The sequence below is a fragment of the Littorina saxatilis genome, linkage group LG1, assembly GCF_037325665.1.
Source record: "Littorina saxatilis isolate snail1 linkage group LG1, US_GU_Lsax_2.0, whole genome shotgun sequence".
Lineage (NCBI taxonomy): Eukaryota > Metazoa > Mollusca > Gastropoda > Littorinimorpha > Littorinidae > Littorina > Littorina saxatilis.
In genome coordinates, this window is record NC_090245.1 from 72,697,135 (window position 1) to 72,715,060 (window position 17,926).

The following is a 17,926-nucleotide window of genomic DNA, read 5'->3' on the forward strand; positions in this document are numbered from 1 at the left end:
TTCTATTCTCTACACCAATTAAGCCGAGGTCAAGAGTGTACATCTTACTGTGCAAGATAAGAGTAAGCATACAACTCATAATAAATTATGAGTACTTAATTGTGGGTTGCGAATCCCTTGTATCTTGAGTCCATTTATGATTTTCATAATCAGCTCTAACACGATTTTGGCTATTCGCAGAGTATGTTTACAATGTCAATGTCAGGTGAGATTAAAATAAGATGTGTCTTTTGCCATCAAGAAAAGCAGCAAAATATTGTGGAACACACGGGAAGCGTAGGTTGTGACACTACAATAATAATTAAAGCACGTTGTAAGTGCAATACATTTGCTATGTTTAAATTTTCAAAAATAACTGTACCGGCTTGACTTAGCATTCAGCTAATTCAAAAACAAAGAGACTGCCAACGTGAAGATAAGTTTTGTGTGATATTTGTTTGTCTGTTCACTTAAAAGACCGTTGGGTCGACATATTTGTGAGTGTAACGTAATTTTGTCAATAACAACGTTCCAACAATTATTAATCTTTCTTGTTGTTTTATTTAGCAGTCAGCTTCAAAAACAGCAGTTACAGCCCACACAAAATCAATCACCTAACTAACAAACATGCAACCCTCTCATTCAACAAACTCTTGCACACTTTGAAACAACGTCTACGAAGGTTAATCTCATTCGACGCATGGAAGACCTATGGTTCCTTGGTTCTGCTCGGGTGTTTGCTGGGATTAATGTCTACGTGGACGATGCCTGTGCGTCGGGAAATGCCATTACTCATTTATCCTTTAGTTCTTTTAATCCACTAGACTAAGATGCCTGTTCGTTTTTTTGTCCTAATTTACGAGCTGCTGTGTTCTTCTTTTGACCACCTTTTTTTTCAACCTGGTAAGACTTTCTTGACAGGAACACAGACTTGGCTGTCTACTAAACTGTTAATATTAAATCCAAAAACAAAGAGATTTCTTGTTTTTTCAGTTTATATTAGTTCACTGCTATGTAACATGCGTGCGGTAGTTTGGACTTAAATACTCAAAGTGTGACATCAGAAGTTGCCTCACAGTGAAGAATTATGCTCTTCCATGCTTGTTTCGTATTAGTGTTGTAATAATTAACCCATTGCGTCAACTCTGAGCTCTGATTATGCTAAATTTTGTGTAACAATATTTTGCTTTTTATACTGTTGATTGGTTAACCATTTTCTTCTTTGATATAAATGAGCTTGAGCTAAGCTGAGCTGACTTGACTTGCATCGATTTGTACTGAGCTGAAGCAGTTTAGGTGAACTCAGTTGAACAGACCCGAGTGATGTAATTCAGTTTATTTTGTTGTAGAGGTGTCTGTTTGGTCTATTTTATTCGAGTGTGTTTTGTTCGAGAGATTTTCTTATTTTCCATTTCGTTTCAGTGACGTTCTTTTGTTTCAATTAAACAGTTATGTTGTTCTTACCTGTCAACAGTACCAGCGAAAATTGTGGACGAGTTTTCCAGCGAAGACAAGACGCCGCGTGAAGGTGAAACTGTGACCTTGGTATGCAACGTCACGGGCATTCCCATGCCTAAAGTCACGTGGTTTCGTCACGTGAGGGAGAAGGATGGGGCGGAGACACAGAGTGAGTTCTGCCCCGAACATCATAGTAAGACATATTGGTTTTGGCATGGTGTCTGCAGCTTTCTCTCTTCTTCTTTTCGACTACCTGCTCAGGGTTTTGTTTGTTTTTTTGTTTGTTTGTTTGTTTGTTTGTTTTTGATGTTTTGGGGAGTATTTTGTTGTTGTTTCTTTTCTGCGTTTTCTGCTTGATCTTGATTAGTTTTTGGTGTGGTCTTTTTCTAACCTGTTTCCTTTGTTGTGTATGCATCGTTCTCCCAAACCCTTGATGTTGTTAACCTCGTTAAGTTCTTGGTATCAAAACCTGTTTCTGCTTTTGTTTTAAAGACAGAACCAGTGTATGTGAGTGGGTGTTTTCAGTATCTGCCTGTTTGTTGATCTCCATTCTTTGGCCGTGGTTCCCAGTGTATTCATCTTCTTCTTTTGCTCCCTTTGCCCCAACGTCCTTCTATGTGCTTTGTTGTGGCAGGTGTCAAACCACTGTACCACCAACTAATAGCTCTTATTAACTTTGAATTGAGTTCACATGTAACGGCATTTCTACTTTATATAATTTTTTCAATTTATGTTTTCGGGCTGGCGGGTCAAGTCAAGTCAAATTTTATTTCAAGAAACTCCATGGGGGTACATGAAAATAAATATAATAAAATACAAAAATACAAAAAAATACAAGAACAATAAAGAGAGGAATGCAGGTTGTTCCATCAATACATACACATAAACTCGTTCCGTTGAAAAAATAAAATATAAAATAACTTGTGTTACAATGTGGAAATCTCCAAAATAATCGTTCTCGTTGTATGGCTGAGTTCATTCCTACGTAACATTACGTCTAAATATTTTTTTTAATTTTTTTTCCCTATCAACACCTGTTTAAAATTCTTTTGAAATACCTTTTATCAAGTGAATTAATTTTTTAACAATATTTTTTATTTGTTGTTGAAAATAAAAGTTGAAATTTTATTACATTTGGATTGTTGCGATACTTGAGTGGGATACATTTTTTTCTTAATTCGTTGAAGAAGCTGCAGTTAAACACATAGTGGAATTCGTCACCAATATCGCCATTATTGCACTTTGTACACACTCTTTCCTTCTGTATTATATTTATAAACCTTCATGTCTGTATTGGCGGTCGGTTGACGTACATATATAGTTAACAGTGTCATCTACAAAATATGAAATTGGAATTTAATTTTGTTACTTGCATGCGACCGTACGCATCTTTCAAACTTGTTGGTCTTTTCGCGATATGTACCCGTAAAGGATCAAAGAAAACCCAAACTAGTGTTTTGAATCAAAAAACAAGAAAGGTAGGTTGTTGGAACGTTTGTTATTGACAAAACAATACATTCACAGATATTTCGACACAACGGTCTTTTAAGTGAACAGACAAACAAATATTCACACAAAACTTATCTTTATGTTCTATCAGTTTACGTCCACTCGTCAGGAAGCCGAGCGAATGAATGATTGTATGATGAAATGAATGACGTAGAAAGGGAATGACGTCAGCGTCGAAAGAATGTTCTATAGGTAAATAGAACATGGCAGAGAGAGAAGGAGAAAGAGAGAGAGAGAGAGAGAGAGAGAGAGAGAGAGAGAGAGAGAGAGAGAGAGAGAGAGAGAGAGAGAGAGAGAACGAGCGTGGTTGTATGTGACTTGTGAAGAATAATAAAGAGAGCTAAGTTTGAAAGTAGTATACACCCAATGTGTATATAATTACTGAGGTATGATGTCCACACACACACACATACACTCGCACGCACACACACACGCACACATACGCACGCACGCACACACGCACACACACATATACACACGCACACACATATAGACACACACACACACACACACACACACACACACACACACACACACACACACACACACACACACACAGGCAATAGTGATGACACGTAAATGTGAGTATCAGAGTTCATTGTTTTTCATTGAGTCCATCTGGTTTTCTGGTGCCTAGTTTTTTGAGAAGGTGAGACTCCATGTCCTTTCGGTCATTCCGATTGTCAGTGAACATCAACCAGATGTTATTATTTAATTATTGTTTTTAGTGTTTTGAACTTTAAAAACAATAGCAACAAAGCCTCTTTAATTGTCTTGCTTTGTAAGGGTATGTATTTGTCTAAGTTACTTCTATGCAATGGTTTGTCTGATCAAGGTTCGTCGTAAAACCATCAGACGGATTTTGTGCTGAGTCATGCAGACGAAAATATCACGGGTTTTTTTGGTGTGTCTTTCGATTATATCCTGCCTTTAAAGTTTTTTAGTTTTTTTTAAGTTTGTTAGACAAATGTAAGAAATGCTGTTGTGAAAACGATAGTTGTAAACTGTAGTGGTGGCTTGTTTTTTCCGTTTTAACGCATGGAGTCATTCTTTTTTTTATTTTTTTTTTATTCTCTTTTGGTGAAGTTTTTTTTTGTTTTTTTTTACATACATATAATTCTGTACATTACAGGACATCACTTAACCAAAAGGACAGATCCATATAACCGAAAAACACTTGAACAATTACAACATACATGGGGTGGGAGGATGGGTGGGGGGGGGATGTTCAGAGCTTGGTGGTCGCAGTATCAGAAGGTTTTGAAAAAAAAAAATATATATACATATATATATATATATATATATATAAAAGGGTTACATCAAAACATGCATATACAGGCGCCAATCCTTGTAAAATTTATCTACTGTATTATTTACAACTGCGTTATACTTTTCACAAATAAATCTTTGCTAAAATTTCTACTAAACGTCTGAAAATGAGGGGTCTTTTTGTTCATTTTTGGAAATATATACATGGTGTTTGGCACAGATTACTAACACATCAAAAGCTTTATCGGTGACAACATTGTTCGCAACTCCAAGAAGAACCAGTTCTTTAGACAGTTTTAAATTGTCACAATGGGTGCAGTTCGCCTTTAGCCAATTTACAAATTCTATCCAAAAAGTCTGCACTTTATCACACTCCCAAAACATATGTAAAAGGGTTTCTTCATTTCTACCACAAAATGTACACAATGACGTATCCACAATTTTTCGCAAAAATAGAAACCGTTCTGTGGGCAAAATTCTGTACAATAGTCGGTACTGGAACCATCTCAGACAAGTGTCTTTTGTTGTTTTAAAAACATGTTGAAAAATAGCCTTCTTATCTAACAAACAGTCTAAGGATTCAGACCATTTTTGGATACATTTTGGGACCGTAACATGTTCAATCAGCTTTTTGTAAATAAGTTGTGTCTTACCTTTACAAATACATTTCCACACATTGGGCTCTGTCATAATAAAATGTTTATCAAATTCTAAGCCGATTTTTCTCTGATATTTTTTAACAGCCTGGATTACACCTTGGTACAATACAAAATCTCCTCGCACATTTGGATATTTAATTTTAAATGCATTATAGGATAAGTATCCATTTTGTCCCAAAATATGACCAATCTGAGCAATTCCATTGTCGATCCAGTTTTGAATGTACACTGTCTTTTTATCTCTGCGAATATTAACATTATAATGTAAACATTCTGATACAAAATCGTTAAAGGTTGTAGGGTCACATTTTCCGTGTAGTTTCTTATAATGTTTAAAAACATCGGTCCAAAACGGGTTTTCTATTCTCTGCATCAAAACATTTGCAAATTCCTCTCCTTTCGTATTAATTGTTATTACAGATGGACATGCTTTAGGCAATAATCTTGATATTAATCCAGTAAGACCAACAACTCTTTTTATCCTCCATCTTCATAGGATTGGGTGACCGTAGTTCTTTTAATTTTATCTCTTTTTCCATCCCAAAGAAATTTGAAAAAAATATTATTTAACTCCATCATAAACTGTTCGTCTGGATCAGGTAAATTCGTAAACAAATGTGTCAATTTGGAAATAGCCAAGGTTTTTAGGACTGTTATTTTACCAAAAGGTGTCAGGTTCCTTCTGGTCCATGAATTCAGAAGTTTTTGAATTTCCTTTAACTTATTTTTATAGTTAAGAAAAACAACCTCGGATACATTTACTGAAAAAATAACACCAAGTGCTTTAAAGTTATCCGGGTTCCAGGTAAAATTCATATCAGGCAAAAATCTTCTTTTGCAAAACTTTAAAGGTCCTAACCAAACTACATTTGTTTTATCATAATTCATTCTCAGACCTGATAGTGATGCAAAATGTTGTAACACTTTTATACTTTCGCAAAATGATTGCTCTGTACCATCAAGAAATAGACTGGTATCATCGGCGAATTGTGACAATAAAATATTTTCGCCAAGAATATTCATACCACAAATCTTTTTGTTCTGGCGTACCATAAGAGACAATATTTCGGCACAAATCAAGAATAAATAAGGTGACAGCGGATCCCCTTGCCGGGTGCCTCGACCTACGTTAAACCATGCTGAATACCGACCATTAACTGAAACACAGGACTTAATTTTGCAATAAAAAATAAAAATCCATCGTTTCATGTCATTTCCAAAGTTGAATTTGCTCAAAGATTTTTCAATAAATGACCAGGCAACACTGTCGAAAGCCTTTTCAAAGTCGACCATCAAAAGTAGGCCAGGTATATTATGTTTATTTGAGTAGAACAGGGTATCATATATTAATCTGACGTTTTCACCAATATATCTTCCCTTCAAGAAGCCTTTTTGATCATCATGAATCAAATTTGGCAAAACACGTTTAAACCGTTCTGCAATGCACGTTGATGCAACCTTATAAACTGTATTTAGCAGAGTAATTGGTCTCCAATTTTTCAAAAGTGTTTTATTTTTTCCCTCCTTTGGAATACATACTATAACGCCCTGTCTCTGAGTCACTGACATTTCTCCTTTCTCAAATCCACAATTTATAGACCGTAACATAAACTTTCCTAAGTCGGAATAGAAAAACTTGAAGAATTCCGCAGTGTACCCATCTGATCCTGGGCTTTTGTCGTTGTTTAATTTTTTAACAGCTTTGAGTAGCTCACATTGAGTAAGTCTACCTTCTAATTGTTTACTCTCATCATCTGTTAATACAGGATGAGCAAGGTTTTCATCAATCTCTTGATTTACCAGTTCGGCTTCTCTTGAAGTATATAACTCCTCGTAAAAAGTCTGTGCTTCTTTAACAATCAAGGCATTATCATGAATAACTTCACCATCTTCTTTCTGCAAAAAACACATGGACTTCTGGACAAACTGTCTTTTCTCCAAATTGCAAAAATATTTTGTATTTTTTTCCCCTTCTCCAATCCACTTAGCACGGGATCTAATTATCATACCATCCACTTTTTTCTGTCTTATTTGACTTAACTCCTGTCGTGTTTGCTCTAAAAGTTGTATATTATACTCTGGAGTCATTCTAGTGTGATACTTTAACTGTAGTAGTACTTATATGACTTTGGGTTTGTGATACTGTCATAATATCTATTTATGCTTCATGAAAAGGTTTAACTTGTTTTTCTGGCAATACGATAAGAAGGTGACAGCTTGACAAATTCGGAACGAGTGATCGATATCGGGGAATGTTTAGCAATATTCAGTTAAAGCTGATTTTGTAGCCTACTAGATTGTCTTGTTTTTCTGTATTTACTCACTGAAATACATTTCGGTTTATTTGTTGTATATCTTTCTTTCTTAGCCTAAAACTAACGATGACAATATTAAATTTCATTTCCGATAGTCTTCATTTTGTATGGATTATTGTTTGAGGTGGTGGGGTTGAAGTTGCAGCAGATACACCTTTATACCACAGTTATCCGCCCTTTTTTCTTGTTTTTCTTTGGGGGGGGGGGGTCTTTCACACTTTCACAGTTTTCTTGTTGCCCAAATGCAGCATGTCGCCATCATAAAAGAACAGCTTTCAACTCACTTGCGTTGTTCTGCAGAGGTGGGAATAAGCGGAGAGGTGCTGATAATTCACAATATCAGCCGTTACTGTGGCGACATCTACGAATGTGTTGCCTTCAACGGTGTCCCTCCCGCCATCAACCGCATGATCCAAGTTGACGTTCAGTGTGAGTATGAGGCACCTCCTGTTGTCATTTACATTTTATTAAACAGAATTAAGTTTTGTAAAACTAACTTCCAGAGGCGTGATTATCGTTTGTTTGTTTGTTTGCTTAACGCCCAGCCGACCACGAAGGGCCATATCAGGGCGGTGCTGCTTTGACATATAACGTGCGCCACACACAAGACAGAAGTCGCAGCACAGGCTTCATGTCTCACCCAGTCACATTATTCTGACACCGGACCAACCAGTCCTAGCACTAACCCCATAATGCCAGACGCCAGGCGGAGCAGCCACTAGATTGCCAATTTTAAAGTCTTAGGTATAACCCTGCCGGAGTTTGAACCCACGACCTACCAATCACGGGGCGGACGCCTTACCACTAGGCCAACCGTGCCGGTGTGATTATCGTTATCAAACGTGTTTGAATCAAAACACCACTATGCTAGTCCTCTTTTGTTTTTGTTACTACCGTATTTGACCTGCCTCAATCGGGACTTCGTGCTAAGTTACCAGAGAGGCTGATTGTATAGATATGAGGATACAAATTAAAAGGTTGTGAGCTTTTTATTACACTACCTTAAAGCCCCAGTCTGTCTCAAATGGTTTACAGAACGATTTAAATCTTCTCACGAAAAAAGCAGTTCTAACCTTATGGAACACCCGTGCAATAGCATTTAACAGCATCAAATGACACAGTTGGTTTTAATGGCTATTTAGCTTGCGTAAACCACACACCAGATTTCGTGGTTTATTTTACCCCTTAGCCATCGTGGACTCGTGTCACACACTTTCTTTTTTTTCACAATTTCGTCGTCAGTTTGTGATTTCAATGCGACTGTATAGCACGTTATTGTGTACCGTACCTCTGAATCTAAAATGCAACATACGACTGCGAGTCACACGAACTTATCGGCGGCGGTTGGCTTCAAAGAAGCAAGCGATATGCAAAAAATTCGTCTGCTTGGGGAAACACGACCTTGCGTGGCCTGCTTCCAGGCTCCCTTTTTTTAAACTGTCAAAACTTCGAGTTGTACTGATCTTGTCTTGATGAAAAAAGAAGTCTTTTATGATTGAAGAATGTTTGTGTTACAAACTGTCAATTTATTATTTAGATTTTAAAAGTTAGTTCTAGCGCCAAAACGAGGCGTCCGATTGTGGTACTAGACAATCCGGCTGGTCACACAAAAATACATTCTTTAAAAATTGCTCGCTCTTTACGAAAGGCACCTATGATGTTCTCAAGCGGTGAGTGTTTAAACGAAAGGGTGTGTGTACTGTGTGTAAAAGCCTGATAGTGTCTGTGACCAGAAACTGATTGTTTACGTGAAGCTGAGTGTGCCTTTAAGCAATCACATCACATGTGCAGGGGACATGGCTAATGCTAAGAATATTAAACACAAACAGCTTTGACCTGGATAAAAACCCAGTTGCCGATTAAAAAATCGTACAAAGTTAGAAGTATATGTGCGCTAAGCAGCCGCTCGTACTCTAGCAAGACTTATCTAGTCAATTTGAGCATGAGCCATTCCAAACCGTTATCCATCCAGCGGCCATTTTCCGTCCCATGCTAAGTACGTTGCTAATGCGTGAGCTTTGACGTGCTAGGCTTGTCTCACTTGGGTGAAAACAACGTGTGTGTGTGTGTGTGTGTGTGTGTGTGTGTGTGTGTGTGTGTGTGTGTGTGTGTGTGTGTGTGTGTGTGTGGGTGTGTGTGTGTGTGTGTGTGTGTGTGTGTTTCGCAGTTCCCCCCGAGATCAGCCTGCCCAACAGACGGATCGGGCAGACTGTGGGCAAGGAAACCATCCTGGAGTGTCAGATCACCGCCAACCCCCAGGCCAACGTCAAGTGGCTACGGCAAAACGGATCGCACACAGAGGAGGTAGGTGTTCATGGAGTTGGTGATGATGATGATGCTGATGCTGCTGCTGCTGATGCTGCTGCTGCTGCTGCTGCTGCTGATGATGATGATGATGATGATGATGATGATGATGATGACAACGGCTACGGCTACGATGATGACGACGATGACGATGACGATGATGATGATGACCAAGAGGAGGATATGGAGATGGAGGAGGAGGAGGATAATGATATAACTGTGGAAATTGTAATGCAAAACACAATACAGAATGTTAATAGATCTTCATGAATCGTATTACTTCATTATGCTCATGCAGCAAATTTCCCGTGATTACCCAAATTGATTCAAACTGGCATCATTCTACCCAAATTGGTTGCTCATATGATATTTTGTGTCAGATCAAAACCGTGCCGGGCCGATACCGAGTGGAGCTGTACAGTGAAGACAAGGACTCCATCACGCTGAGTCTCATCCTGATGTACGTCAGCAAGGAGGACTTCGGCACCTTCATCTGTGAGGCGTCCAGTGTCCTGGGCCAGGACAGAGAGTCCATGGTTCTTTACGGTCAGTTTGTGAAGATTTGACTATCAGCATCGTATCAAACTTGTAAAAAAAAAAAGAAGAAAAAAAAAGGGAATTTTCATTTTCTTCGGGCTAAACATTTTGCCTTTTAAGGACTGAACATATTTTATATGATAACGAGTGAAGAGAATAAAAACGAAAACAAAACTTGTTATCACCACACGGACTTGTTTTGTCAAAAGGGTAAATTGAGAGCTAGAGTTGAAAAACGACAATGAGATCCAATACAATTACTAGTAAATGTAGTTTTAATTTTGTTTAAAAGGTATAGCAAGAATTAATGAATAAAAGTATACAGATCAACACAGTTTTATTATCCTCTAGCTTATTTTATATAAATGTAATTTTGATACATTTACAATGGCATAGGTATTCAAACATTCTAGTCTTATTATAATTGTATCGGTTCTTTTAGCTTCCATTAAGTGATAAGCATAACTCAAATTGGAAAAAATCCACATTGCAGTTTTTTTTCTCACGAAAACAGATCACTGATATAAAAAGGTACCTGAAAATAATAACTATCGTCATTTGTCAAGTCGTTGTGATTGTGTCAAACTCGCCGTAGACGATTTTACAAGCGTTAACTCTGAAGATGGATTTTGAACTGTTTTCATTAAGATTTTATGTTTCATGTTCAATGTGTTCGACTCACCCAGATTTAGAACTGCCAAAACAGGTAATATATCTACTGAGAAACAAAAATAATCAAGCTCTGTTAATTTTTTTGTTTCAGACTACGACAAGCATCTGAATTCGAAGACAACGACCACCACCCCCACCACGAGCAGCACAACGACCTCCACATCCACAGCACTGGACGAGCCGCGGCGAGCCTTCGCCTCACAGGGTTTGCGCGACTCCTCAGGGGCCCAGATCAGAATCTTCACTCAGGGACCCACGCAGTCTCCTCCCCACGGGGCCCAGCAACTGCCCTCTGGTCAGTGTGTTTCCTAGTGAGGCCAAACAAAAATATGTGTTGGTTTAGGGTAACATGACCAAAACAAATAGGGTCGGTAGGTTGGTTTCTTATTGTTTTATTTGTTTAGTTATGGTTCGCAAAATGTGCCAGAGGTTGGTTTTTTTGTAATTTGTTTTGAGAAATGGAAAAAAAAGTTAAAGGGTCGGCGGGAAAAAATAGGGTCGGTCGGGTTACCCTAAACCAACATATATTTGTATTTGGCCTTATGCTATTCAATTTTTCTGCACACATCTAGCTTGTACTCGTGACCCCTTAGGGGTCCAGGTCAGGATGTTTGCCCAGAAACAATCACAGTCCCCTCTCCCTAGCAACTATCCTCGGGTCAGTTTGCTTGTTTGGTGATGGGGTGGTTACACTAACGTTAAAGCCGCACATATCGTTGGGAATCCGTCGCGATATAACCTTCGTGGTTGAAAACGACGTAAAACACCAAATAAAGAAAGAAAGATATCGTTGGGAAGGGCTAGTGGAACCCTTCTGGGGCCCAGTTTAGGATGTTTACTCAGTGCCAAAACAATTCCCTACCCCTAGGGCACAGCAGATACCTTCAGGTCAGTATGTTTGTTTGGTCAAGTACAACTGACACAACGCCCCTGTTTTTGCATTGAGCTAGCTGTACATTTCTTTGGAACAGTGCTAACACGAACCCTCAGGGCAGCTACCCTCTATTTTTAATCGAATATTGTATGACTAAATTAACAACATAAAATAAATTAATCATTCAATCAGCCGGTACTACGGTAGTGAAACAAACAACATTACAATTAATACGGACGTTCCTTTTATGTCTGTGTTCGCTGTTGCATAGTTTTTGGTAGCTCTGTCTTTGAAAGGTAAATGCCAAAATGTAAAACCTAACACAAAAATGAATGTCGTTTCAGACGGGGACAGTCCACGCGACATCGCCGCCAGAGGCCGATCGTCCAGCGCTAGGACCACCTCCCCGCTGTTGCTGGTCACGGTGTACATCCTCTCCCTTCTGATGGTCACTGTCCTCACACACCCGGCCCCGTCGTCATGACGACCTGGTTCTTGACCTCTCTTCATATATGTATCGCAGTTGTTGCACGCTGTGCTGGGAGGTATGCTGCACAAAAGAACACACGCTCTTTCGACCAAGACAATGCTGTACAAAAGAACACACGCTCTTTCGACCAAGACAATGCTGTACAAAAGAACACACGCTCTTTCGACCAAGACAATGACTGTCTGGTTCTCATCGTCTCTCTGTGTGACAGTATGTCCCAGTTGCGCCGTGTAATAGGAGGTATGAGTCGACGCCTGCTTCACACAGGAATGCGCTGTCGTTCAACTATGACAATCGCTTACTTGCATCGAAGTGTAGTTTTGCCGAGCGCAAACTGATAATGACGTTTTCTACGCTTTGCTGTATTACAGGAGTGGACAGAAGAATGTACACTCTTTTAATGGAGTCCATAACTTACTTGAATCGAAGTATCGTTATGCCGAGCACAAACTAATAATGACTTAAATCCTCTACGCTTAGATATATTACTAGAGTGGACATGTTCGTATACCATGTTGTACAGGTCAAAGTAGGAATGCATCAGTACCTATTTGACCTGTCACCTATACTTGTACAAGAGCATCATCATAAATTATGTTGTGTGAAGAAGAAAAAAATGGTTCTGACCTGATCGGCTTTGGTCCGTTTATCAAAACCTCAGCACACTCCTGGCCTAAGATCAACTTTGATAAAGGACCTGACAGTTTTGCTTAATTTTTTTAAGACATTCACTGATGGACTCAAAAGTTAAGCTTCAACTTTTGCTCTCGTTTGAAATAAAGCTATGCATAATTATTCTGCTGCAGAAACAAAGAAAATCCAGTACATGTTAAGCTTCTTCTGCAACAAAATGTTTCCCGCATTTTGAGCAATTAAGAACTGTATGGACAAAAACGATGTATTGAATGCAGGCTGTGAAATAAATCAACATTTAAAATAGTCACTTGGTCTTGCTACACCAAAAGACTTTGGATGAGCACAGTTTGGGGGCAGTTCAAATGTGTCACGGAAGATCCAAACCTTTTGCCTGGGCGTATTATTTTATTCTTTAAGCCTTTTTTTTTTTTTTTTTTTTTTCTCTTTTTTTTTTTTTTTTTTTTTCACCTCAGTTGCATATTATTGGGCGTATTATTTTATTCTTTAAGCCTGTCCTTAACTGGGCGGTCGACTTCGCGAAGCTGGCCGCACAAAGCTTAAGCACTGAGTTTTCGGAGAGAAAAAAAACTTTGCGAAGTCTTCGCGAAGTCGACTTCGTGCTGAATGAAGGACCGCAGGTGGAGCCGAACTAAGGTTGATTAGATCCTTACATTCAATTCAGTGTTGACAGAACATCCATTGTGCTTCCGTCTAAACACCAAAGTCACAACAGTAAAACTGTGCTGGAATCCTCTGTAGGACTATTGTTTCTATTATGTCTTCAGTTGGGTTAATGCATGCATCTACGTACCTATGAGAAGATTGTTTTAGTGCACCAAGGTTTTCGGATCCATAAAAGAGCTCACGGTCTAAACCTAGCATTTGGAGTATCATAGTGTTTTTGCAGTAAAGGACACATTTATTGTGGAAAATGCACATCAACATCGACCGCCAACTAAACTCACAAACGTTGACAACCGAAATCCGCGATGTTGGGCAGTGTTGCTGTTTTACACCCCCCCCCCCCCCCCCCACAAAACGACAAAATCACATTGTTCTAAACTGTGCCTGTTTTTATTTGTGGATGTAGCTCAGTCGGTAGCGCGCTGGATTTGTATCCAGTTGGCCGCTGTCAGCGTGAGTTCGTCCCCACGTTCGGCGAGAGATTTATTTCTCAGAGTCAACTTTGTGTGCAGACTCTCCTCGGTGTCCGAACACCCCCCGTGTGTACATGCAAGCACAAGACCCAGTGCGCACGAAAAAGATCCTGTAATCCACGTCATAGTTCGGTGGGTTATAGAAACACGAAAATACCCAGCATTTTTCCCCCAAAAGCGGTGTATGGCTACCTGAATGGCGGGGTAAAAACGGTCATACACGTAAAAGCCGTGGGAGTTTCAGCCCATGAACGAACAAACAAACAAACAAACACAATTTGTGGTTTCTGGTTGTTCGAACCTGCACATACCCATTAGCTCCAGAAAAGCATTCCGCAATCGACCACTAACTTAACTTACAAACAATTACAACCTAAATCTGCAGCTTATTTAGGTCAGTGTTACTGTTTTACCGCCACAAAACGACAAAATGAGATTGCTCCAAACTATTCCGTCAAGAAAATTACGCTGTTTTTATGACACAATATTTTCAGCCGAACGACTAGGATTCCGAAGGACCAGATGTCATAGCAACGACCCGATAGCCGTTTTCCCCAATCCACGCATTCAGGAAAAGGCTTCCAGCCCGCCAAGCCACAAGGATGTAACGAATTTATTAGCTGCTTACATCTTGTTCATCTTACCTTGGTTCGATGCGAGATCACCATCACTGTCCGCTGCAACGAGACATAAATCATGACGCTGGCCAGCGAGTGTATCTGCTCCAGCATCGGCTGTTCCTCCTGATCGAAGCGGCGAGCGGCAAAACGGTTTTATTGCCGAGCGTTGTCGAGGATGGAATGGACGTTTCCTTGACGTTGATGGTCGGACGCCGAGTTCATAGGATGTGAGTTTCTGCATTGTTGATGTGTTTTATTTTTTGTTAGTGAATGATGATCATACAAGGATTCTGTTGTTGGTGGGTGGGTTTTGTTTCTTTCTTTTTTTCTCTCTTTTATTTATTTTTGTTTTCTCTTTTTCTTACTTTTTGTGTACGTGGTCGGCGCCGAGTTCACAGGATGTGCGATTATGCATTGTAGATATGTTTTGCCCCTGTGTATGATCATACGAGGGTTCTGCCAAAAGTTTTTTTGTAAAATGGATCTTGGTGAAGGTCTTGTGATGTGTATAATGAACTTGTTTCGTTGCCGTGTGCTGTACATCTTTATGAGCAGCATAGCAAAAGCTGAACGACATGGATGATGTGAATATGAACAGTTTGCTGTGAATATGAACAGTTTGCTAAAACTTCTTAAGAATGCAAGGGATTCATCTATTTTTGTGCAGTGAAGACACACGTATTTTCTACACTACACTGGCGTTGTGTTATTGGCTGCACAATACAACTGTTGCATTATGCGGATAGTAACTGTTGGGCAGTCTAAACCTTCTACGTTAGACTCTTCGGTTCTACATTCGAATTGAAAAGACATTTCGCACTACACACAGACATTCGCTTACAATGTTCTGTATGAACTTTCCCCATGATACTGTGATTGTTGACACAAAGGAACACTCAATAAGTATAGTTCTGTGGACAATTGTATAATGACTTCTGACGAACGAGATAGCATGAAAAGTCTTGGACACTAATTACGTGCAATATCTTTTCTTCACGCGACCATTGCGTCAAAATCAGTCAGTTCATATTGATTGATTTTTGCTTTTATTCTTAATTAATGTTTATCAAAATAATGGCGAATTCTGTTACTTACTGTATTTGCTTGTTCACGATGCTTAACACTGTACGTACTATAATACTTGAAATATGTGCATTAGTGTTTCAGAGTGAATGACACAGTTTCTTCAAATTTTGAAAAAAATGAGTCTTTTAAAGTACCTACTAGTCATTTAGGTGTTTGAGTTAATGACAAATAACATAATGTATATTGCTTATTGTTAGGCAAAAAAAAAAAATTGTCTGTTTAGGGTAACCCGACCGACCCTATCGATTTGGCGCCGACCCAAAAACTTTTTTTTGATTTCAAAAAAAAAAAAGATAAAAAAAGAGGTAAAAATGCTAAAAAGAGACATTTGGCGTTTCTTTCTCTCCCTTTCTCTCTGTTTTATTTATACGTTAGTTTTGAAACATGTATTCATCAAATATAAGAAGTGAATGTTCAGCCAACATAGCATTTACACACACACACACACACACACACACACACACACAAAAAACCCTACCTACCTACCGACCCTACTTTTTTTGGTCATGTTACCCTAAACAGCCAATTTTTTGGGGGGGCCTTAGATTAAAACTGTGTCAAAGAAATTACAGTAAAGACACACGTTTTGATGTCTTGTAAAAGACAGAATGTCAATATTTCAATGTCAGAATAAATGTACCCAATCTTGTTTAATATATTCATCATCATATCTGTTCTCGGTGTCTAGTTTTTGTGGGTTTGTCAACTTTTCACTTGATGTTATCGAATTTTAAGACGTCGATACGTGTGTATCTGTGTGTGTGTGTGTGCGTGTGTGTGTGTGTGTGTGTGTGTGTGTGTGTGTGTGTGTGTGTGTGTGTGTGTGTGTGTGAGTGTGTGCGCGAGTGTGTGTGCGCGAGTGTGTGTGTGAGCGAGTGTGAGTGCCTTTGTGGGAGTTCTGTTTTTGAGTGTGCATGTCAAGGAACTTCTCGCACGTTTCCATATCAGTGTGGGTGTGTGTGTGTGGGTGTGTGTGTGTGTGTGGGTGTGTCCGTGTGTGTAAGATCTTCCCACGGAACTTCTCGCATGTTTCCATGTCAATTTTACCCATTCCCAAATGTGACTGTCTTTACTTCAGGATATCTTCTGTTTCTGCTTCCTATAATTATATTTTGTCATCGTTTGAATATTTCTAACGCATGTTTGATTTTAAGCTTCAAAATACGCTACAAAGCCGTCTTATCTCTTCTTTCTTTTTTAATTAAGAGATTAAAGGTACTTTCCTTCTAATTTACCCGATGCTCGTAAGAGGCGACTAACGGATTCTGTTTCTCCTTTTACCCTTGTTAAGTGTTTCTTGTATAGAATATAGTCCATTTTTGTACAGATTTTAGTCAAGCAGTATGTAAGAAATGTTAAGTCCTTTGTACTGGAAACTTGCATTCTCCCAGTAAGGTAATATATTGTACTACGTTGCAAGCCCCTGGAGCAAATTTTTGATTAGTGCTTTTGTGAACAAGAAACAATTGACAAGTGGCTCTATCCCATTTCCCCCCTTCCCCCGTCGCGATATAACCTTCGTGGTTGAAAACGACGTTAAACACCAAATAAAAAAAGAAAGAAACTTTCCTTCTCAGTCATGAACCCAATCATGTCAAGGCTTTTACACCACATAAGAGCATCCTTTCGCGTTATTCATATGTTGGTCTATATTGCAAAAAGTGGTTCGTTAAGGAAGCCATACCAATTCTAAATCGTGCAAACGTTCGGGCTCACACACAAGGACAGTTTAAATTACGAAAACACATAATAAAACACATGAAATTCCAGGGAATACTGCCAATCCTGTCTAAAACAATCAAAACATCTTTGACGAAAGTGTTTCAACAACGTGTGTACATTACAAACATCGTGTGCTTCTCATACTTCTGTACAGAGTGAAATGTTTTGCTGAATTCATTTTGAAAGTGATACACGTACACGTCAACTAAAAAAACAACTGCACAGGAAGCAACAAGGATGCCCTTATCCATGTTATGGTTAGGGGCTCCGCTCACATAATAATTATTATGTAACTTCAGCAGGACCGACGACGCAATGCAGTTTATCCCAGCCCGCTACACGTTGCATGAAAGGAAAACAGGCCAAGTACTCGTCATAATCCCTATCGCGGCATAAATAATAGGCCGTGTGTCGTCTGTGCCGCTGAAACTGCGCAGGTTAAATTCTGCCCATTAGGAGATAGATGTCTGTCATGATTGCTCAGATCTATGGTGTTGCATGTGATATACGGTAAGGAATATATCTTTGTATCGTGACCTATGCAGAGAATAGGTTTTACCCCCAAACAGCGATACAGCCAGCGTAAAACACTAAAGCAAAAGAAAAGAGCACAATAAATGGCAAATGAGTACCAAAAAA

At 39.1% G+C, this 17,926-nt stretch overlaps 1 protein-coding gene and 1 long non-coding RNA gene across 2 annotated transcripts in view; both read left to right on the forward strand.

Annotated features, from left to right (window-relative positions):
• LOC138977998 (opioid-binding protein/cell adhesion molecule homolog) overlaps positions 1 to 13,137 on the forward strand; it is a 15,796-nt gene extending 2,659 nt beyond the window's left edge. The window contains exons 3-9 of the mRNA XM_070350611.1: positions 1,454 to 1,630; positions 1,930 to 1,940; positions 7,492 to 7,618; positions 9,357 to 9,493; positions 9,874 to 10,039; positions 10,794 to 10,997; positions 11,921 to 13,137. Coding sequence (XP_070206712.1) covers positions 1,454 to 1,630; positions 1,930 to 1,940; positions 7,492 to 7,618; positions 9,357 to 9,493; positions 9,874 to 10,039; positions 10,794 to 10,997; positions 11,921 to 12,060 — 962 coding nt within the window. The 3' untranslated portion in view covers positions 12,061 to 13,137. The remainder of the gene's footprint in view (positions 1 to 1,453; positions 1,631 to 1,929; positions 1,941 to 7,491; positions 7,619 to 9,356; positions 9,494 to 9,873; positions 10,040 to 10,793; positions 10,998 to 11,920) is intronic.
• LOC138958372 (uncharacterized) overlaps positions 1 to 17,926 on the forward strand; it is a 28,821-nt gene that overhangs the window by 10,080 nt on the left and 815 nt on the right. The window lies entirely within an intron of this gene.